The sequence below is a fragment of the Limanda limanda genome, chromosome 15, assembly GCF_963576545.1.
Source record: "Limanda limanda chromosome 15, fLimLim1.1, whole genome shotgun sequence".
NCBI classification, from domain to species: Eukaryota; Metazoa; Chordata; class Actinopteri; order Pleuronectiformes; family Pleuronectidae; genus Limanda; species Limanda limanda.
In genome coordinates this window covers 5,331,233-5,354,295 of record NC_083650.1, presented here as the reverse complement: position 1 = coordinate 5,354,295, position 23,063 = coordinate 5,331,233, and the positions used below count along the sequence as shown (strand labels likewise).

The 23,063-nt window shown below is 41.0% G+C and overlaps 2 protein-coding genes across 2 annotated transcripts in view; both read right to left on the bottom strand.

The window, feature by feature from the left end:
• srbd1 (S1 RNA binding domain 1) overlaps positions 1–12,011 on the bottom strand; it is a 47,616-nt gene extending 35,605 nt beyond the window's left edge. Inside the window, exons 1-10 of the mRNA XM_061087457.1 lie at positions 11,947–12,011; positions 11,443–11,507; positions 10,424–10,913; positions 10,001–10,240; positions 9,251–9,417; positions 8,849–8,966; positions 8,603–8,741; positions 8,165–8,261; positions 7,828–8,014; positions 611–714 (exon numbers count right to left, since the gene is read on the bottom strand). Of these exons, the coding sequence (XP_060943440.1) occupies positions 611–714; positions 7,828–8,014; positions 8,165–8,261; positions 8,603–8,741; positions 8,849–8,966; positions 9,251–9,417; positions 10,001–10,240; positions 10,424–10,913; positions 11,443–11,507 (1,607 nt within the window). The 5' untranslated portion in view covers positions 11,947–12,011. The remainder of the gene's footprint in view (positions 1–610; positions 715–7,827; positions 8,015–8,164; positions 8,262–8,602; positions 8,742–8,848; positions 8,967–9,250; positions 9,418–10,000; positions 10,241–10,423; positions 10,914–11,442; positions 11,508–11,946) is intronic.
• A 432-nt stretch (positions 12,012–12,443) lies between these two features.
• LOC133020465 (SLC35A4 upstream open reading frame protein-like) lies at positions 12,444–15,660 on the bottom strand. Its single transcript, XM_061087032.1, has 3 exons — positions 15,619–15,660; positions 14,997–15,095; positions 12,444–14,871 (listed from the first exon to the last, which is right to left on the bottom strand). The coding sequence occupies exons 1-3, from the start codon at positions 15,631–15,633 to the stop codon at positions 14,674–14,676; spliced, it is 312 nt and encodes a 103-aa protein (XP_060943015.1). The 5' UTR covers positions 15,634–15,660; the 3' UTR covers positions 12,444–14,673.
• Positions 15,661–23,063: the final 7,403 nt, after the last annotated feature.

Sequence of the window (23,063 nt, the reverse complement as noted above, 5' to 3'; positions counted from 1 at the left end):
CAACTCCAAATATATAATATGCTATTGACAATGTCCCTCTAAATTAAATTAAAAATAAATGGTGCGGCAATACAGATTGTGGAGCAAGTTCAAGCCAGAAAAAAATAAATAACACAAATCCATTACAAATTCTTTGAGTTTCTGCTTTCTTTTTTCATTCAAATCAATTATCTTTCAAGGTAAAATATCCTCTTAAAAACATGAAGACCAAACCTTGACCGATGAATGGATCGTATTGAAGCAAGGGGCCTTCATATTCGTCACGGTGAAAAAGCAATTTAATATTCAATATTTTATCACCAATCAAGTGCTAATTCACTGCTTGAATCCTTTAATAAAAATCTACTCATTTATGAATATATTCATCTTCAAGTATCTGCAGTTGTGTCACTGCACTTATTGTCAACCTCAACCACTTGGACTTGGCATGGACCAAAATCAATGATCTCTTCATACGTTTGTATGTATTTTATGAAGCACTCTCATAAATTAATGACTACATTATAATAATATAACCATGGATCTGGTTATCTATCCCCTAGAAATATAAAACTGTGTGTATGTGTTTGTGTGTGTGTTCGCGTGTGCGTGAATTATCATTTTTCCTGACCTGTTGTTGATGCACCACCAAGTGAAGTCATTCTTCACTCTGTCAGAAATGTTCACCTTCACTGTCAGAATCTTCAGACTCTCTCCTCGGTTAATTGCCAGGGTCTGTATGCGTACACACAAATGAATGAAAGCACACACACACACACACACATTTCCCCTGGTTAATGCAATATTATAAATTATTAAAGCAGTTAGCAGAGAAAGACTCCACAGGTCACACATTTAATGTATTAACATTTTTTTGTAAAAACGTCTAAATCCATACAGCAGATTACTCTCTAATTTTGGGCGCTACAAATTAATTCTCCGATTTATTTATTCCTTAAATCTACGATTGTATTTCTAGTTTGATCATTTAGCTTCAACAATTGAGAAATTTAAACCAAATATCTCTGCAGACAGCAAACATAAAAATACATGCAATTATTCTCATGTTCAGAATATTCAGGTGTTTCCATTCAGGAGCACCAAAATAAAGAATAAAAAACATTTTATACTAGAGCCTTACTAATATATTGGTTGGCAGATAAAAATCACAGATATAAGTCCTTCACAGTCATATCGACAGTGATGCTTATGTGTGTTGTTGGATGTGAAAATAGGAAACTTGTATTTCACAGAATAAGCAATGTCAAAATGTGTGCATTTATATTGATATAAAAACATTTATTTTCTTGATTCAAGTTATATTAACAGTTATTATTAATAAAGCCTCATTTACGTTTCGTTGTCATGAGAGTTTGAAAAGGACATCTTAGGAATCATTGCCATTTTATATATACGTATATGGGATTACGGCTCTAAACAATTCCTATCAGTCGGGCTCTTATCTGCACATATGAAGGTTTTTTTGGATATATATATATTTAAAAAAAACACGTGCTCCAAAACCTCACAAACACACGAAAACAAAACTCTCCACACACGTGTAAAAGTGATGAGCCTAGCAGTGTGTCCCGTGGCCAGGGCTGTTATGTGCGGGTCCCCCCTCAGAGGAACTGTTACATGCTGTTAAGCAAACAGTAGTAAGTGTCTGACCTTTTCAGTGGGGAACCTTTAGCCCGCCACAGAACAGGAGCAAGAAACAAGACGTCAATCTGGAGCCCAAGCGGAAGAAGCGAGCTGACAAATGCCACCACTACGCCACCATCAGCGCTCAGACCGCAAGGCCTACCACCCCCCCCCCCCCCCCCCCCACCTAACCCAAATCGCATACACACACACGCACACAAACACACACGGTGCCACAACCATTACCACTCAGCAGCACCCTCGGATGCGCTGCACCCGTGTGCAACTCGCACACACGGAAATAAAAAAACACAGCTAATGGCGTGGCAGACGCGAGAATTAATGCAGCGAGCTTCTTGACTTATGATGAAAGGAAAATGTCTCTTCTGTTGGCATGTTTCCGCCCGGGGCCGCCGCTGTGACTGTGATGTCATTTCTAAAACAATCTTCATCAAAGCACTGAAGTTTAACATGCTGTCCAAGGAATGAGGGACAACACCTCCGTCTGGTCGGCACTCTCGGGGAAAAGCCAGGAGTGATATTAAAGTGGTAAAATAAAAACTACTTTGCTAAATCTGCTTTTTTTAGGATTCAATATTCGATCATTTTGCGCAACCAGTCTTTACACGACTGTCTTTCATTTATGAAGCAGTGTTGGGTGAATGCAACATATCAAGAAAGAGGAGCACCTGTAGCAAAAAGTCTCGTAGCCAAAAAAGGTCGGTTGTTGGTCAAAATACTTGAAAAGTCAACTGCCTCAACACACGCACACCCCCCCAAACTATCAATTATCCGTTCTTAACAAGTTTTTATGAAGATCCAACGATTCAAGGATTTGTTTTTTTGCGAAAAACACAAATGAGCACTGCTGAAAATCAATGCACCCTTAATGACCTCCACCATAAACCTTTGCTGTGCGTCCTGAAATTCAACAACCAAAAATGTATATGTCCTTAAACTTGCTGCCACATAACAGATGTTTCTTAGCTCTGTTTTCCCTGGAAGCGGGCCACTGTCCTCGCTAATGATAAATAACAGTGTCTATGAGCACATCTCTCAGTTTCCGCCTGCATTAGGTCAATGGCGGGACACAGAGAGTGATCTGAAAGGAAGGGTGATGTGAGACAGAGTGAGAAGTGTGTGTTTGCTTGTTTGATGGGCCACGAGTGACAGGTAGCCGAGTGCTGGCCAAACCCTGACGAGACCAGACAGACTGTCTCCTGGATGCCCCCTTCGTCCTCCCACCAGCCCCGAAGGGAGGGCAGCCGGCCAGCGAGCGTCCCTCTCTCTATCTGTCTCCTTGTCTCGATCACCCTCTCTTTAGAGGAATACTGTCATCAACACATCTATCCATCCAACGTAGCAGGGATAAACAAACACACACATACAGACACAAGGAGCCACAGCACTGTGTCAGCTGGGGCCAAAAAGTGAGTGGCAATCTTACTTGTAGCAAAGCAGCCCTATATTACAAGGTAAGGCTTCACTCTGCTGGTGCAAGAGGATTATAAAAAGAACTGCACGCACCATACAATATTCTTCATAGACACTGACATTAGAGCATAAGAAGGGATCATGGTTCAGCCTGATCAACTTGTTTTTTGGATAAACACACTGGCTTCTTGGAGAGAACAGGCTCCGTTCATATGAGACATTAACGTGTGTGTTGGGTGATCGGCCCAGACTACGCCAAAAAATTTGATCGGAGCTAGATGAGTTTTCGGTGAAATCACATCTCCACTTACAGGCGTCCACTTGGGATTAGATTATGAAAAAAGTGTGTTAATGGGAGGTCCTCTGTCTCTTTTACACGCTCTTATTGTACCCCAAAACAAACACAGCATGGTGCAGGCTATGAGGGAACAACCAACTTCAGATCAGATCCATGGAGATAGGAAAAGCTTTACATTATTTTGCCTTAATTAAAAGTTTTACAATTCATTTAATTATCTCAGTTGCAAATACTAAATATTGAAGAAAAAGGCAGAAGGGGGTGAAATATAGACGGATTTTAAAAAGTGTTACCTTGCACATGTTTTGTTAGGATCCTTAAAATAGAAAATATCACTGATAACTGCTGTTTCTTGTTTTAAACTCTCTGGATAATTTACTATATTTTACAATATAGAAACAACATATTTATGTTAAGCACCACATAAGACAAAAATACTTGAACATCCTGTGAGACCCTCTAAAGCAACACACACAAACAGATATACACACTCACACCACTATTACTCGTATTTGTGTGAGAGGTTGACAGTGGGGAAATAAACTTTTTTTTTCCCCACCTGTCCATCAAAAATCAGTGTTTAATTGATGAAGCAGTTCCATTTACCCGAGCTCCACTGCAGGGGAGCCCCAGACCGGAGCGCTAAACTGCTGTTGATCAAAACGTAAATCGCATTAAAAGTAGCTCACTGCACATTCAACAAATCCACTCTGGCATACTCCAGCACATACCAGCTGCTAATAGCTATAAGCTAAATGTGTAGCCTTCCAAGACAGTTTCAAATCAAATCTGACGGAATTAAATCAGAGCTCTGCTCCTCGACCAGATATGTCATAGGGTTCATGCTTTGAGACACATTGAATACCAGAGCTTTATACACACTTAATATAAATTACTTTATAAAACTAATAGAAATAATTATATAACAAGTCAAACATCAGGGGGGTTAAAACATTCAATTAAAATTCTTAATTAATGACCCGAGCATCAAAATACTTGATGTGGAAAAAACATTTTTTAAGAAAAGATACCTACAGACTCAGGTTCCAGGTTCTGAACCATAACAATCTTTAGCTTTTTCTGTCCTATTTAATTGTAAAATGATTACCATCCTGAGCATTTTACAGATAAAGTAATTAATCAATGAACAGAAACATGATCTGCAGATGGATTTAAGATTTTTTTAAATCCGCATTAGTTTCAGACATATATTTATATTCATAAAGAGCAGACAGTGAAAAGTAAATGTTCACGTTTAATCCTTCTTCTATAAAAAAATACATATTTGTCTTTGTACGTCTCAGTTTTTAACGATCTACAGGTGAACTTGTATGTTTTCTGGACCACATCACTTTTTACTGATTCATTCATACAAGCATTCCCGTCCTTTACTTCAACAACCAGGCAAGTGTGTGCTCACTCACACACACACACACACATGCCTCCTGTCAAAACACATCTCCCACCTGCTCCCACTTCCCGCCAACTTGACGGCTAGAAAAGGTTCATTTTAGCCGGAATCCGACAGCTCGCAGGGTCACAGCAGCCTGTGGATTAACACTCCGTGACAAAGACGAGTCATCGAATTAAAGGCCCCGCATACTAAGGAGAGGAGACACATACTGCCCTGGTCATATCCTGCCTCCCCTCACTGCTCCCTCTTATTGCTGCTATCATCCACTCCTCTCTCACTACTGGTTCATTTCCCGCACCCCTCAAAACGGCTGCTGTCTCCCCAATCCTCAAAAAACCTGGTTCAGATCCCAACAACTTTAATAACCTCCGCCCCATCTCCAACCTATCTTTCATCTCCAAAATACTTGAGAAAATCGTTGCTTCTCAACTCCATTCCCATCTATCTCAAAACAGTTTATATGAACAGTTCCAATCTGGTTTCCGTCCCCGCCATAGCACTGAAACGGCCCTTCTGAAAATCACCAACGACCTCCTTATTGCAGCTGATTCCGGTTTACTATCCATCCTCATCCTCCTTGACCTGAGTGCGGCCTTCGACACAATCTCCCACACCATCCTCCTCAACAGATTATCCTCCATCGGCATCACTGGCATCCCCCTTGACTGGTTCCACTCCTATCTCTCAGACCGCACTCAGTTCATCCAACTCAAATCCTTCCGTTCCCAACCGTCCCCTGTCTCCTCTGGTGTCCCCCAGGGCTCTGTCCTGGGTCCCCTCCTTTTCATTACTTACCTCCTTCCCCTTGGCCTTATTTTCCGTAAATTCAATATTCTTTTTCACTGCTACGCGGATGACACCCAGCTCTACCTCTCCACCAAACCCAACTCCATTCTTCCTCCCTCATCCTTGACAGATTGCCTTTCTGCACTTCATACCTGGTTCACCTCAAACTTCCTCAAACTTAACAGTGATAAAACCGAAATCCTTTTAGTCGGTACTAAATCCACTCTACTCAAAGTTGACAGTTTTTCCCTCTCAATTGACAGCTCCATAGTTTCCCCCTCCCCCCAGGTAAAGAGTCTGGGTGTCATCGTCGATGGCTCACTCTCCTTCAAATCTCATATCAACCTCACCACCCGCACCGCCTACTTCCATCTCCGTAACATAAATCGCCTCCGTCCCTCCCTCACCCCCCATACCACCTCTATTCTTGTACATAGCCTTGTCACCTCCCGTATCGATTACTGTAATTCTCTCCTCTTTGGTCTCCCCCAGAAATCCCTCCATAAACTCCAACTGGTCCAGAACTCAGCTGCCCGTATCATCTCCCTCACCCCCTCGTTCCACCACATCACCCCCATCCTACAGCAACTCCACTGGCTTCCAATTCACTTCCGTATCAACTTTAAAATTCTTCTTCATACCTTTAAAGCCATCCACAACCTTGCCCCTCCCTACCTGTCTGACCTCCTTCACACTGCCACCTCCACCCGCTCCCTCAGATCCTCCTCTTCCATCCATCTAACTGTCCCCTCTGCCCGGCTTACCACCATGGGGAGCAGAGCTTTCAGCCGCTCTGCTCCCAAACTCTGGAACTCACTCCCACCTGACATCCGAAACATTGACTCCTTCCCTCAGTTCAAATCCTCTCTCAAAACCCACCTTTTCAGGATTGCATTCTCACTGTAGTTGCCATGCTGTTTTTACTTGCACTTTTAATTTTAATTGTTTTGTTATTTGTTTGCTCCTGTTTTAAATTGTAAAGCGTCCTTGAGTGACATGAAAGGTGCTGTGAAATAAAATGTATTATTATTATTATAAGGAGAGGAGAGGGGAAGAGGGGAGGAGGGCAGTGGATTGGAGGGCTTCATCGGAAAAAAGAGGGGGGGGGACAGTCAGATCAGAGCAGAGCAAGAGAGATAAGTGACAGACGCACCTCAACGTCGCTCATCTGTTCACTCTCTCCCTCCCTCCACCACCCCCACTCCCTCTCCACACCCCTCCGTCCGCCTGTGGGCCCAGCAGCAGTGGCTGTCACTACAGGAGAGCGCCTGTCAATCAAAGCTTCCTAATCCAATGGCATGTCGGCAGGGGACATGTCACATATGTTAAGAGGAGAGAACGAGGGGACTTGCCGGGTGTGTGCGTGTGTGAGCAAGTGTGTGTGTGTGTGCGCGTGTGTGTGTATGTGATTGTATGACTGTAGGGCAGAGTGCGGTTGCCAGAGAGTGTGATGTGGCAGAGAGGCAGCGGGTGATGGAAGTTATGGTGACACATGAGGCCCGGGACCAACTCTGAGTAACCCACCAGTCACTAGAGGGACGGGGGGGGAGCAGAGGAGGCAGAGCAGGGCACAGGAGGGGTAAATGTGGAGGCGCAGACAAGGCTAACTGCGACTGACAACACTAGCATTCAGAAGCAGCACACACGAAGGAGACAGAAATGGCACAAACACAAACAGATGGTGTGCATTTGTGTGTGCGTGTGCGTGTCCGTGTCCGTGTGCGTGTGCGTGTGTGTGTGTGTGTGTGTGTGTGTGTGTGTGTTTGTGTGTTATACACGATTCAGGACTACAAGAGCCAACAGGTTAAAGTTCTCTAGATAACAGGTGTGCAGATACAATTAAGTTCACTAAATATTAGACACAGTAAACATGTGGCTATGAAGGTTTTTTCAACTTTGTTCATGTATTGGATATAGATATATTTATATTTATATATATATATATATATAAATATATAAATAAATAAATAATATAGAGTTGTCATGATACAAAAATGTAGACTTCAATACAATACTTGAATTAAGAAATTACACTTGATATAAAAAGAAAAAGATTTGATATAATGCTTTTGTTGGAAGGAATACAGCGGTATTCAATAATTAATTAAAAACAGGAATGGATATATTTAAAAAACTGGCCAGACGAGTCTGTAAATAACCACCGGTTGAGGTAAGTTGATTCTTAACTGCACCCTTGTGTTGAAAAAACAATTTTTGATCTGTCTCCGTACTGTCTGATACTATCAAAAGTGAAATGAATGGAGATGACTACCTGATGAGCCTGGATGCGTTGGACATTGCTGGTGTAGTCAGCGTAGAGTTGGAAATTGTCGATATCCATGTTTTTGTTCTGCTGGGCCCCTGGTTTTCGTCGGCTTGGGTCGGTCTTCTCCTGCTCTTTTCCCTTCAGCGCAGACTTGGACACAGACGACTGGAGGGTCACAAAACTGTTCTCACACCTGACACAGCGAGAGGGAAGTTCAGAGAGAATCAATTGAGGGTGAAATACTTCGATCCCAGGAAGGCAGACACACGGGAGAAAAGTGAAATGATTCAATGTACAAAACAACACCAATGAAGAAACATTGTGTGCATGTGGATGTTCTCACAATGTTTTTACATAGGTGAGTGTCTCCGGGTCTTTGGCGATCATATCAGCCAAGATATGCTCCACACCTGTGGCCACTTCTTCCACCGAGGAAAGACCTGTCACATAAACACATAAATACTGTAAATCTAAAAAATACTATATAGGTGACTTTTAATGAGCTCTATAAATCTGCAAGTAGAAATATAATTTCAACAGGGTGTAAATAAAATATTTCATAATTGAATATGATTATTTATTTATGCATGAATGTGGGTATAAGACTGCACATCTAAACCAATTGAATAAAAGTGGGGAAAAACATGACCTATTATTTCAAAAAAATAAGTCTAGCACAAGGAAAGGTCAACAAATCCAAAGAGCTCTTGGGTGGAAATAATGCTTTCAGTCAATTTATATTTAAAACTCCTCATTTTGAGTGTGTGTGCTCATCTTTTACCTTGAGTATCAGGTTTTACCCATGTCTGTAAATCCAGAGTGTGAGGTTTTTCCAGCAGAGCAGAGGCAGCCACCTCAAGGCCAAGGGCTTTGGCTTTGCGAGCCTTTGTGAGCTTACTTCCTTTTTTATAGGGAGAATACTACAAAGACAGAAGCATGAAAGGTGTAAGAGATTCATTCAGGTGTAGACATGTGATAACATTTAGATCTCAAATTAAAATATTGGAATTCATAATGTGATTCTAACCACATGATCCAGGTCATCAGCCGATCGACAGCTCCTCAAGTTTTGTTCCAACTCGGTTGTCAAAACTCCATCTTTCTTCAGGGTCTGAATCACAGACTGGGTCTTCTTAGCCAGGGTGCTGAAGCAAAACACACACACACACATATACACAAAAACCAAGAAAAATGGATAAAAAATTATAACACACACACGGAAGATAAAGTAAGACACTTGTCAAACAATCACACACAAAACTGATCCAGGATTTAAAGCTTGACCACCAGCACCATCTAGTGGCCAAAGTCTGGAAAGGACCCCACTCCTGCTCAGTTCATATGAGAAAAGAACTGTGCCAGCAAGTGAGTGGATGAAAAATGTGTTTGAGTGTTTTTTACTTTTTGTTTGCCTGAAAATGGTTCCTACCATAACTCCTCATATATCAGCTGGACGTCCCGGACGGCATCGGCATCCATATGGTTTATCTGCTCTTTGCGGTAGCGCACCATGAACGGCACCGTGTTCTCCTCACGGAGCAGACGAATGATATTTACACACACCCACTTCTCCACACATGTCAGGACGGACACCAGCTGAGGGTAAAGACATGTAGACGATAAAATGGTTCATGTGTTTGCCCATTGTTAATATCTCACAATCAGTACATAAGGGTGAATATACAGATGGAGAGCATTTAGACATGAAAGTGTGCTTGAGACATGGCCACTCTCACTGACTGGACAGCTACTTAAAGCAAGGTGTTATTATCAGTGCACATGACAGGAAATGGTTAAGTCTGTTGATATTTCCATCCACTCCCGGACCAGGCATCTGAAATCTGCACTGATGTCCCTCAATGTTGTAATATATTGATTAAAATGGGTCATCTATTATCAGCATTATTTCTGGGAGATAAATTGCCATGTTGGAAACAGTGTCCTAGTGAATTTAGGAGTTTGCTTGTTCACAGAGGCAGAAATGTGAATGTAAAACAACATCAGTGTTGCTTTTGGTGGGAGCAACTTCATAAGTGAGCACCTGGGTCACTTTGAAAAAAAACATCCACTCATTTTAAGTGTATGCTAATAATTCAGTGAGGGACAGGCAATGTCACCTGCTAAACTGCTTCAACCATGTTACAAAGAATATAGACTCACACATGAAACCCAACAGTACCTCCTGTAAGTTCCAGTTCATATTGAGCTCATTCATATGAGCTTGTGCGACTGCCTGTGGTAAAGCAGTCGGTCGTCCCAGGGAGGCACCGCTGGTCTTCTGCTTCTTTAGACAGGGCTCATCGAATGTGAAATCCTCCTCCTCTACTTCCTCTTTCTTTGCTTTGAGACCAGCGAGTGATGTCCCCTCATCTGCCCATCTGACGGCCTCATTGGCTCCTGACACGATAAATGACAACCTCTACAAAACAAGAAACAGAAAGATACAACTGAAAACTTTAAAAGGCTCAAAAGAATATGAGAGATTATTGGCAGGAAATCTACTTTGTTGAAAAGTAACTCCTGCCTATTAACATCTTCTTGTTGGCATCAAGGTATGTGTGTATTTGAGTATGCATATATACAGATATACTCTTACTCCTACCTCCTCTTTCATACCAGTACTTGGCCCCCTTTCTTCAGTCTTCCATCCCTCTGTTTGTTCTTCCCCTTTGACCTCTCCAGCCTTATCAGCCTTTTTCCTCTTTGTTCCGGCCAACCCAGATCCACCAGAACCCTTGAGCGCTGCAGGCACCCGTGTTTTTCGCTCTGCTGCAGGTTTGCGCGGCGCCCTCGGCTTAACAACCTTAGGTTCTTTAGGGATTTTGGGAGCTTTTGGCTCTTTAGGCATTTTGGGAGCTTTTGGTTCTTTGGGAGCTTTTGGTGCTTTTGGTTCTTTTGGAGGTTTTGGTTCTTTTGGAGGTTTTGGTTCTTTGGGTGCTTTTGGCAGCTTCGGTTTCACAGTTCTCTTGACAGCTGCTTTCTTCTCCCCTGCAGCAGGGGCCCTGGCAGTCTTGTTGGGTGCTTTTGACTTTGGCTCAGATGGACTCCACTCATCACTGTCCTCATCGCTACTGATCGTCTGGATAAAGGACCTGATGGTAGAGTATGAACAGCAGGAAGGAAAAGCCGTTAGGTAAACTACTCTAACAAGACAGAGGGTATGTGGTTCGATTCCCAGCTCCTCCGTCCCACATGTGAAACTGTCCTTAAGCAAGACACTGAACCCCAAATTTCCCCTGATGGTTGTGCTGGCAGTGTGCGAGTGTTGTGGGATGAAGAAAGCGTGGGATGAAATACACTGTATGAATTTGTGAGGGTCCATGAGTGCCAAACCTGTATTTATTGACAGATAGATAGATAGATAGATAGATAGATAGATAGATAGATAGATAGATAGATAGATAGATAGATAGATAGATAGATAGATAGATAGATAGCACAAGCTTATTTATATAGTATCATTTATGTTAACATAGTAAATGCCTATATTTCCACCCCCAACAGTGAGGACAGACCCCACGCTGCCCCAGAGACCCTGAACACACGCATGATGTTTTGCATTAAGTGGATTATCCTCGGATAGAAATGCTAAATGCTATGAATTAAATGAAAGTCACTTACAGGTCGGAGTCCGTGTCTTTGTACTGGGACACCTTGCATGTTGTTGCTCGGGGCTTTCGCATCATCTGTTAGAGAACAAGTGTAGTAATGAAGCTTAGAATCAAGGTTTCAGCGTTGGTAATGAATCACATAATTTAGCTAAGTGACAGTTTAGGAAAGGGAGCAATTTCAGTGTAACACGAGGTTTAATCACGTAAAAACGATGAATGCCACGTCACCCACAGCTAAGCTAGCGTTAGCAGCATGTTCCCACCCAGCAGGTTAGCATTAAACAGACAGCAGGAAGCTATTACCGATGCTAACGGTATCATTCATATACATTTAAGGAGAAATGTTTGCTAGCTATGTTAACACGGGGCTACGGGGGTTAGCTGCTATTTCAAATTTGCCGCTTCACGCTGACACTCGCAGAGTTTTCCGGTTAGGTGCAACCACAGCTGAGCAGGTTCATGGATGTCCTTGTTTTACTAGCATGGGTTGACTCGGGTTAAACCACCAGTTTACCTTGATATCGCTTTAGAGGGTGAAATAGTTTGAAGATGCTCGCAGCTGCTGTGTCTCTGCTTCCTGCAACATCACCGGTTCAACCAATCACAACGCCCGGATCTCTTAAAGGGAAAGTACACCTTTTTTTCTTGTTTTTAAAGTGACATTTTAAATACCTACAAAAAAAATTACATTTCTTCATTAATCTGATGATTGACGTTTGTCAATAAAATTAAAATGTATTCTTCCCATTCAGATGGTGGGATGGAGCACAGATAGATAGATAGATAGATAGATAGATAGATAGATAGATAGATAGATAGATAGATAGATAGATAGATAGATAGATAGATAGATAGATAGATAGATAGATAGATAGATAGATAGATAGATAGATAGATAGATAGATAGATAGATAGATAGATAGATAGATAGATAGATAGATAGATAGATAGATAGATAGATAGATAGATAGTCAAACATTTGGACACAATCAGGAACAACTGAGACAAGTGTAAACTATATTTTCCCGTTTTATTCGAAGAACACAAATACACCTTATAAAAGACAGTTTCACTAGTTTTCTTTTACAAAGTTGTGATGGAGTTTCACACTGTCAAGTTGAAAACTTCTGCGTTGACGTGCAGCCGTGAAAATCTTTCAATAAAACAGTGAAGTAAAGGACATCAACTGACCCGTCTGGCACTGACTCCACAGCACATAAAGCTTTAAAGTAAGATACTGAATAAAGAACAAGAGAAAACAAGCAAACACATGCTGAACAGGAAATACAAAAAATAAGAGCATGCAATATAAGGACAACAACACAATGATTGTCAATAGGCACAAGTTGTTTGTGTTCCAGTTATTTTCCATCACACTTTCCAGTTAAAGTAAAAACTAAAGTGATCAAAACCTCAGATTGAACTCGGTTTCTCATCTATGGCTTGTTGGCTAAAACTTAACACAGGTGAGACTGTGCAGATCAGCAATGTGCGTTAATGTCAACAATACACAGTACTTCCGTAAACTAATGTCATGTAAAAGATCAAATCCATCTTAGTGCAAAATATTAATCTATTTATGTATATTTCTTTGCTTTGATAAGAATGCATTGTATAATGTGTCAAGATGTGTAGACAAGGTTTAATTTTCTTAAATCAGTATATACTCTCAGGTTTACATATATAAATAGTCTTTGGAGAATCATTTACAATGACGCACTTGTATCTCAAATAACAGTTGAAAATGAAAGGTGGCGAAAAACACATACTTCTTTAGGTTGTTCTCTTTTACATCATAAACAGAGCGAACTCCCTGAAACCAAACAAATTCAATTCTCTCTTTACAAATAAAACATATTCCTTTATTATTAAATTTGCTACAGTTCAGGTGTTTTACTGTGCATTAGGTTTCAGATTATTGTCCTAACAGCTTGGTTAAGGACATTTAATTAATATTAATGTGTATCAATTTTATAGTTCAATTTTCTCTTCCTCAAATAGAAAAACAAAACCTTGCAGAAAGTACTCTACACCAACACGTGACACAGGAACCACATTTGAAATAAATTGAATAGTCAAAATTTCATTGATTTTCTTTTCATAGTTCAATCAGTGATTTATATACAATAACGAAACAGCTTTCAATCCTAACATTTCAGAAGTGCAAAATAATCAGTCTCCAGCATATGAAATAGGCAGCCAAAACCCAGCAGGAAGAGGCTATTGCACACATGGCATGAGATATTCATATCAAGTCCACACAGCGTAGGCACTGTTGATATATGTTTTACATAAAGTACTTAAACACACACTTCCAAGTTTGAATTCCCAAGTGCAACAAGAAACTACATTTTTTTTTTGTTTATATTTTCATCTGACGCTCTGCTAACTATCTCCCAAACTCTCGAATTAGTTTTTTTACAGGAAATATTATATTTCTTTTTTACCATTATTAAAATGACAGGTCTCTGAAGTAAACCTAAAGTGATTTTTCATGAACATCTTCAGAGACGAGGGCTACAATTCAAAATAGAAATTATTCAACAGAAAAATTGACCTATAAGCACATGAAGGCTTTTGACAGCTTCTACACAAAGGATCCCCTTGTGGTGTAAGTTGATCCTCCCCAGAGCTTCAAATACATTTTATTTAAAGCTGCTATAACAGAAGGTTGTTGAGAAAGATAAAAAAGCATATATTCAAAATAAAATTATATATTTTAGACTTCATCCACCAGACTGATTATACCGGTGGGTTGTGAATAGAAATGGTTGAGAAACACTACTTTAAAACACTATTTGACACATAATGAGACCATGTGTTGGTCTAATGAATCTTTGCTAAGGACCTGTTGTAATTTTAAGTACGACTTGGGATCAGAAATCAGCAGCTATAATGATTTCAAGTCGTAACTAAATTTAAGTCATAGACCACAAAATGACGAAAATTTGATCTTGTGTATTTAAAATAACTAAATTATAACCCTTTTCCTGGGGGTTTTGATATCTCCCATGTAACAATAGTTCAAATGAACAAGATCTAGATGAATTTAAAACAGAAATATATATATTTTTAACCTTACCCTAGAAGCTGATCTGAAAGACAACAATTTTCCTATTTACTCATCTTTGTGTAACAATGTAATAACTTTTGAAATACGTATCTGTTCCCGTCTGTAGCTGTATTGGTGCCCTCTTCTTGTAGATGTCTCTCATCCTCCCCCTCTTTTATTGTCGTCGTCTCACTTACGTCCTGCTTTCAGGTTGTTAATGAAGTCTTTGATGGAGCTTTCTATGTTGGGAACGGCATAACTTTGTGCTGCGAAGATCCCTGTGCATGTTCCTACGGCAACACCGAGCAACGCTGAGGAGCGGAACCTGGCGACGATGTACCCGGCCAGGAAACCCTTCAGGAAAGGAGAAGCGAGCAGACTGCCTCCCTGGAGAAGAAAGAAAAGGAGGAATCAAATCAAGTACTTGGTAGTTGTGCATCTAAATCTGCACTCTGGTGTAGTATTCATGTTCTTTCAGCTGTCCTTATATGGACGTTAAGTGTAAGACTTACTGGAGGAACCCCAGCCTGAATCTCATCCTCCATTCGTCTCTGGATGTCCTCCAGCTGGTCCTTTAACTCCACCAGGTCCTTGAGCTGGCCCAGAGGATTCTACACAAACACACACACACACACACACACAAACAGAGAGAGAGAGAGAGCCCAGGTTTGACCAGTGCTTCATAAAACAGAACATTTTACTTATATATACACATTCAAATGTAACATAATAGTAAATGTTTATACAAGTTTTAACAGTCTGTGGATATAACAAGCTCACGTGAGGTCTGTCTCACTTTTTCAACATCACACTAAACTTTAAACTAGCGACGTTAACTTGGGGCTAGCAGTTAGCCAAGAGCTAATTCTCACATTAACTTCACCTGCTTTAAGTGTCTTGTTAAAACAACACTCACTTCCATTCATTTACAGAAGCTAATGAGCCAACCAGCATTAAGCTAACAGTCACGCTACTACAGCTGAAGAACAGCCTGCCTACACTTTGTTTTACGTCAATTAAGCTAATTGATGTTCGTTTAATGAAGGTGTGAAAGTGACGTACTTATATATAATATAGTAACTTTACTGATTTACACTGTAAATGTAGCGTCAAGTTATAAAGTTGAGCACCGACCTTGTCATCAGCCATAGCTTCCGTGTTGTTGACTCTCTGTCTTCTTCCCTTTTTTTCTGACTTGGTTGAAAATGTATTTCACCGCCCTCTGCTGGTTTGTCTCCTACACTGCATGTGCTTTTTATACTTATAAACTTTGAAAACTTCACTCTAGGTTTATTACAGTCATTACAACTTTATAACTCAAAGATTCTTCAGAATGTTTCAATCACTTAACCAGCAGACGCTCAAATATTCTAAACATGTGCAATAACTTATATTTTTAAACATATCTACCATTTTCCCAAAAATGTTCAGGATAAAGTCATTTCTTTTGTTATTGGTGAAGAAGCTTTCATGCATGTTGCAGTTCATTTCAAATATTATTAGCAGGGACTGGTTCATACAAACCTCACAGCTCCGAGGAAACTGTCTAATTAGTGGCAGCCTCCTGTGAGACAATGCAGTGTGAGCTCATTACTGGAGCTGGAGATCCTGTCTGAGAGAGCAAAGGCGACGAGGAGAGAGTTGGAATAGATAATTAAAGAGGAAGTGTGTCATGGAGGAAACAAGGTGCTGGAGTTGACACCGATATGTCGCCAGCACTGCAACAACTGGATGGAACAAAGATTGGAAGGATTGGAAAGTACAATGCGACAGAATACAGCAACACAATTTTGGTGACGTACGATGTGTTGCATGGGTTAAAGTCTAAATGAATGGGATGACTGGACACAGGTGTGATTCACATGGAGGGTGTTATCGTGAGAGTGAATGATGGAGTTACAGGAGGCGAGAAAGACAAGAGAGGACGTGTCAGAGAAGACAGTGATTGAGAGATGGGGCGAGACAGAAAGACAGAAACTGCAGGAGAGGAAGGTCTGTGACATTCTGTGCTTTGGGTTCATTTGAAAAGATTAGCCTTGCCACAACAAATTATCACTTTTTCGACTGTACTTGGCGGTTTCCCTCCAGAGGGGCCTCGGAAATGTTTAATCCTCACGCTCGGCAAGACACAGAGTCCATTAACCTTTCCTGAATCGGTCTTATCACGGGACCAACCTGCGCTGGATTACAGTATTTAATGGTCTCTCCAAGCTGGAATTAAACAGTTTGCGTACTTCTATTCCGAGAGACTGAACGCTGGTCTGCAGGCGTGTGGGAGCTGAGCAGAGGGATGGAGGTAAGGTGGGCTGTTGATGGTTTAAAGGGGGGGTTATTGATTTTGGCTGAGACATAGTTGGCTGAGTCATGTAAAGGAAAGGTCATCGAGGCATATGCTTTAATATAATGCGCATTCGTGTGCCCTAAACCTCAGGGGCAGCAAATAGATTCACTGTATGCGATGGTTTGTTCTGTCAGCTTGATTTCAGCGAGTACTTTACAGCTTTGGGACTAAAGCCTCATCCATTATTTAACAAGGCTTGCTGAGTTATTACATTCATACAGTGCAGGGGCTTTGTTTAAATTGGAGAGACATAAACTTCAATTGTTGTTTTAGCAGATATGAGCTTTATAATTCAAGCGATGAGAGAACAAAGCCCTGGGCAGGTTCAAGACATAAAAGCAGGAGAGTGTTTTTGTTCCAATAGACTTGGAGGAGTACTTTGAATTATACTTCATTGTTAATGCAATGAGTAAATCTGACTAGAATCTAGAAGTCAGTGAGTGGTGGGATTTAACAAAGTCCATTTACTTTGTTACTGTACTTATACATTTTTCATGTATCAGTACTTATAGGGTAGGGTTATTTATAGATTACAGTGCTACATAATGAATATGTTCAGGTTGTTATTTAATTTTCCAAATATATTTTTGGGACATTTCACCTAGTGAGTGTAAACTGGGGACAGAGAGTGAGGAAGGAGTAAATTCTGTGTAAATTGTGGCCCCTTTGTGACCCCCTAATTCAGAAAAATCCTAGATCCACCACTGTTCCTTTAATAATAATAATAATAATAATAATAGAAATATAGTAAATATAATATAATAATATAACTTCATTAATACAGCACACTTTTAAACACAGTTACAGGGTGCTTTACAAGTTAAAAATGAAAAACTCACCAGAGTTGCAAAGTGTTGATTCTAAGGAAACTGAACAAATGCAGCGTAACATATTAAAAACGTTCTTGTCTTTGTAATGTTGTAATCACATTATCTATAGTAATAGGAATTTGTGTTATAAATATAAAACTTCCTGCGTTTGAAACTGTAAATTGATGCAGTGCAGAACAGGTACTCTGATTAACACTGACACTGCGCTCACTTCACATGAAGTCAACAAAAACAAGACACATCTCGGTGGGAGAAATGTTATTGATTGTTTTCATTACATGCGAGTGAACCAACTACTCCCCGCTGCCCCTTGTGTCACTAGCACTGAATTATAGTTTCATAACCACTTCTCTGCCTCAGGAACTTCTGCTCTGCTGCTTCTGGGTGTGATGTTTCTCCTCGGGCTGTCATGGATGAACCGGTCCCTCCGGTGCAACGCTTCGGCAGAGTGAGCAATGTCTTTAGAGTGTTTTTAATGTTGTTTTTCAAACTGGTTCACACAAAGCTCTTCCTCAGTTACACACCTGTAAAGTCACACAGTGTAATGCATTTGTCCGTGGTTCAAGCCAGAGAGGCTTTTAAAGTGGGTGTGTTGTTGTGGCTTGAGTTGGCCCGTGTTCAGTTAACTTCCCTAATGAACCTCGGTGTTCAGTATTCAGGGAGCGTTTCCTCTGCTGGTCACTGATACAGTGCGTTCTGCCAGCTCGGGGAAATGTGATTGGAATACATCAGGACTGAATCAGTGGGAAACGATTTCTGCAGAAAATCGTAGATCTTATTTATTATTTTTGTGAAGCTTAATCATAAATGTGCGTGACTCAGCGTTATTGAGACGCCATAAAAAATCACCTCCCACTTTAGATCATTAGACAACACGACACTAACTGTAATATGGATTCTTTGTCTCTGTGAAATAATAAGCTTAGTAATACGGATAAAGACGTCAGAGGGATATATCCAGATGTCAGAGATAACATTCAACTAGGACTGTGTCTAATGTATCTCAGTTTGTGTTAAGTTTCAGTTTGGTCAAAGTTTGGTCTCACTTTGATTCTTAGTATCACACAACTTTTACAGCGGAATCATAAGATTGAATTTGAATTTATCAGGCGACAAATACACCACTGAGAAAATGACTTCATTGGATACACATCTGATGCTGCTGTGTGTTCTCTTTCAAAATTGAAAACCCTTTATCCATCCACACAATATTTCCAGAAGATGAGAAGAGTGAATATCTCCCATGAGTCTCCTTAAATTCAAGCAAGCCGCACCTAATTGCACACAGGCATCAGTCCCCTCATTATAATCATTCCCTGGGAAACCTGTAAAATTGTCAAATCTTCTGTCAAACATCGCAAAATAAAAAATAAGTGATCTGTGCCATAATTTAACAGGTTATTTCTTGTCCCGACCTTCCACAAAGTTTCTTGAAAAGCCGCTCAGTTGTTTTTGTGTAATCCTGTTGACAAACAAACAGACAGGGGTCAAAACATAACCTCCAGAGTTCACTAAAGAACACTGGAAATAAAATCACTGAATGAATATTGGATTGAATGGATATTTGTCTGTTTCTGGATGACAAATGATGTAATTCAAGGAAATACATCAATTTACTTTTTCCACCGTGCCAGTAATGAAAGTGTTGATTGATGAATTGTCAATGTGAACATCTCATAAACACGATATCTCAGGAACAACTGGAAGGAATTTCTCCAACTTTATCTCTGATTTAAGAAACAACTGATGAATATTTGGTGGCAAAAGGTCAAAGATCAAGGATTCATTTCTTGAGGTATTGCCATAACTCGAGAAATAATGTGATGGTTGTGACACATTTTCAGTCGAACATTTGATTGGATTAAAAAGATGAAGCTATTACATTTTATCTCCAAATACACATCATGATATTCTGCAAAATCCCTCCACTGGCCATTATTCAACACTTTATCTCAGGAGCAGAAGGGGACCGTGCCTGAGCAGGTTTGCTGCAGCTGGACGTGGCAGGAAGCATTGAACCGTGAAGTGGTAGCTCCAGTTCCCTTATATTTCTTTAATATAATTGGACACCACATATATTTTTTCATATAATAAGCTGAGTTGATCTTTGCAGTGGTATTCTGCGGCTGAGGTTAAAGTATTTCAACAGCAGTCGCTGTAAGTGAAAGCATGCAATTAAAGTGGATTGTTTCCATTACAGGGACTTGAGGTGCTTTGGCTTTTTGCCACTAATGATTTCAACATTTAGATATTAGTGTGTGTGTGTGTGTGTGTGTGTGTGTGTGTGTGTGTGTGTGTGTGTGTGTGTGTGTGTGTGATGTGTGTGTGCATGCAGCCTGTATGGGTTTGCCCGTATGCCATCTATAAGCTAATTAAAGGTTTTAAGCTCTGTTGCCTCTCTGGCACAAGGAGCCAAGCCAAAGAACGGAAGGAGAGCTGCTGCAGCCTCACTGCACCACTCTGCCGTGATGTGCCAAAGTGTGTGTGTGTGTGTGTGTGTGTGTGTGTGTGTGTGTGTGTGTGTGTGTGTGTGTGTGTGTGTGTGTGTGTGTGTGTGTGTGTGTGTGTGTGTCTGTCTGCCTGTCTGTGTGTGTGTCTGTCTGTACGTTCAGTCCGAGGTGCGGATGTGCTGTCATCCTGTCCATCGAGTCAAAGGGGAGAGCAAGAAAAGAGGAGGAAAACTTTTGGAGTTAGGAAAAAGTTGCTGAAAACCCCCCAGAAACACATCTTTACGTCCAGGCAGCAAACAAGTGTTCAAGAGAAAGAGAGTTGGAACATTTACAGGGGGAAGAAAGGTGATATGTACTAGTGAAGGAGAGGTCAGCAACAAATATGAGGGTCGAGGAAGAAGAGTTACGAGGCTGTGAAGAGGAAAGTGAAGGAGAGACAGAGTGAAAGGAATTAAAGGAGGGATGCAGATATGAGTGTGTCATCAGGACACACTGGTGCCTCACAGGAGGGACTTTCCTTTCTCTCCATCGTCTGCATCACCTGCCTCTGTCCCCTCTCTTATTGTATCTCTTTCTTGGAGTTTCTCCAGCCCCTCCTTCTCCTCTCTCCTCCTCTTCCTCTTCCTCACACACACACACAAACACACACTCCCACTGGGGATGCCTGAAGCGGTGGAAGCCCAGATCAGAATGGTCTGAGTCCCTGAGCCTCACAGGTCTGGGATCAGCTGTCATGAGAAGGTGAAGCCCTGCTTTCATGGAGGAGAATTTTTAACAGCCTGTGGACATTTACCAAAACTGGTGAAGACAGGGATGTCCCCACTTTACGAGCACAGTGGTGTGATGTCAGAGAAAGCCACTTCTCATTTCATTTGAGGAAGGTAAAGCTTTGAACTAAGATCTTGTGTCTTTAAGTCAAGTGGTGATAAAACAAGGCGAGGACAAGGATCATATTCTTTCTGCTCTCATCTTGGAGCTGGATGCTTGCCGCAAACTGCTCTAGAAGAAAAACACCACCCATTACTGGATTATTGATTTCGTTGATTTTTCACATCTTTCAGGACAAGGTGCAGTGACACTAACTTTACACGATGCCTCCGAAGAGAGAGGAGTTTTCTTCTGCTTTCAACAAGAGATTAAGAACGTAACCAGTTTCTTCATCAAGACAGAAAGAGATCCAACTATCTAGCTACATTGAAATGCCAGGAAGCCGCGGGCCCATGGGTGGCCACGACCTGAGGGGTCAGGGGTTAGCTTTCGGCGTGGCGGCTCCCGGGATCGCGGGCAGCTCGGTGATAACAGCCGTGCAGCAGCAGGAATACTCAGCCGGCATCTGGCTCCGCAGGAAGGACAAACTAGAACACGTAAGTTCTGATTAACATGGAGCCGAGGTCCGAGAGACAGATAGAAGAAGGCTGAGACAAACAGCAGGGCTCGAAATTGTCTTTGCTCTGAGTCGTTTCCCTTAAATATGATTATGATGAAATATGAAATCCTTTGAGTTAAAGGTAGGACCAACTGAAATTGAATTTAATTAATTGGAATAAGCTGTAGAGGTTAAATAGTTTTGTTGTTTTGCTTTGTTTTTAGCAAAGCATGTGATGTTTTGTAAAAGTTGTACATAAAATTATGCAAATATTCAACAAAAACAGAGAAAAAGACAATTACACTTTAATATCTGGATAAATTAGCAGAAAACTTCTATGTGTTGGTATAACAAGGTTGATGATGCGGAATTTGCTGGTCCTAGTAATTTTCAGCTTCTTTCTGTTTAATACGGTTGATTATGAACCGGTGGTTAAACAAAATGAGATGTTTGAAGTTATTGCGCTGAGCTCTAAGAAATTGTGATTGCAATTTTCATTTCTTACGTCTTATAATTTTATGAAGTGAAAAAACAGTACAGGAAGTATACCAGCATCATGGCTGCCTCACATGTCCTGCGTCCGTTTGGTGCGTTGATTGTGCACAGCTTCAGAAATAATTTATGCAAGGCGTCTGTGCTGCACTTTGTTTTCTATGAGAGAGGAGTTGGAAGGTCCTCAGCAGACTTGCAGCTTGCAGGTAAACGCTATCAGCATTCTACAAAGAGCGGCTGCATGAGTGTAGAGATGAAGCGTCTGGGAAACGACTGGAAATAGGTGTGTGTTGAATATTTGATGCTGGAGGGGAAGGGAGCCACATCCAGGGAGCTGCTTTCTAAGCACGTCTGCAAAAGGATGATGAATCAGCCAGTCCTTCTTCCTGCAGACCCACACACACACACACACACACACACACACACACACATGCACACACACACACAAAGAGAAGCACACACACACTCACGTTTCACTTAAACGCACACATAATCATTTTACCCCAGTCACTAGCTTCATGGACTTATGATCAGGGGTAAATGAGAAGTGTAAATTATTAAAGCATCAACAAATTAAAACATAATGTGCAGGTTTCTTGGAACAAAGAATATCGCTGACTGATACATTTCAGCTCCTGTGCTCTGAGGTCACAGCGGTCGCTTTTCACAAACTACATAAGTGCATCTAAGTGGATTTAATGCCCTTAAGAATCTGGTTAATGACTCTATGGATGTTTGTTATGTTATCTCTGCTCTGCACTTTGACTAATGACAAGCTAGGATTTACATGCTTGGTTTCTGATGTGCATTTGCGGTGGTTAAAATTAAATTGAAGTTTGTGTTGTATTGGATACAAAGTGTGCTCACTGCCTTTGAGATGGAGGTAGATGAGGCAGCAGCTGACGGACGGGCAGACACACAGAGGCTGACTCCAACATCTGAAGGTTTGGAAGCTCAAAGTGGAGCCGGCTCCATACGGTCTTTGCATTTTCAATTTCATGGTGACCGATGTATAGATTAAGTCTGTAGTAACACTGGTCAAACTATGTAAGGCTCTGAGGCTTTTGCTCCTTGAGCTGCACAAAGAGGTTTATATTTGT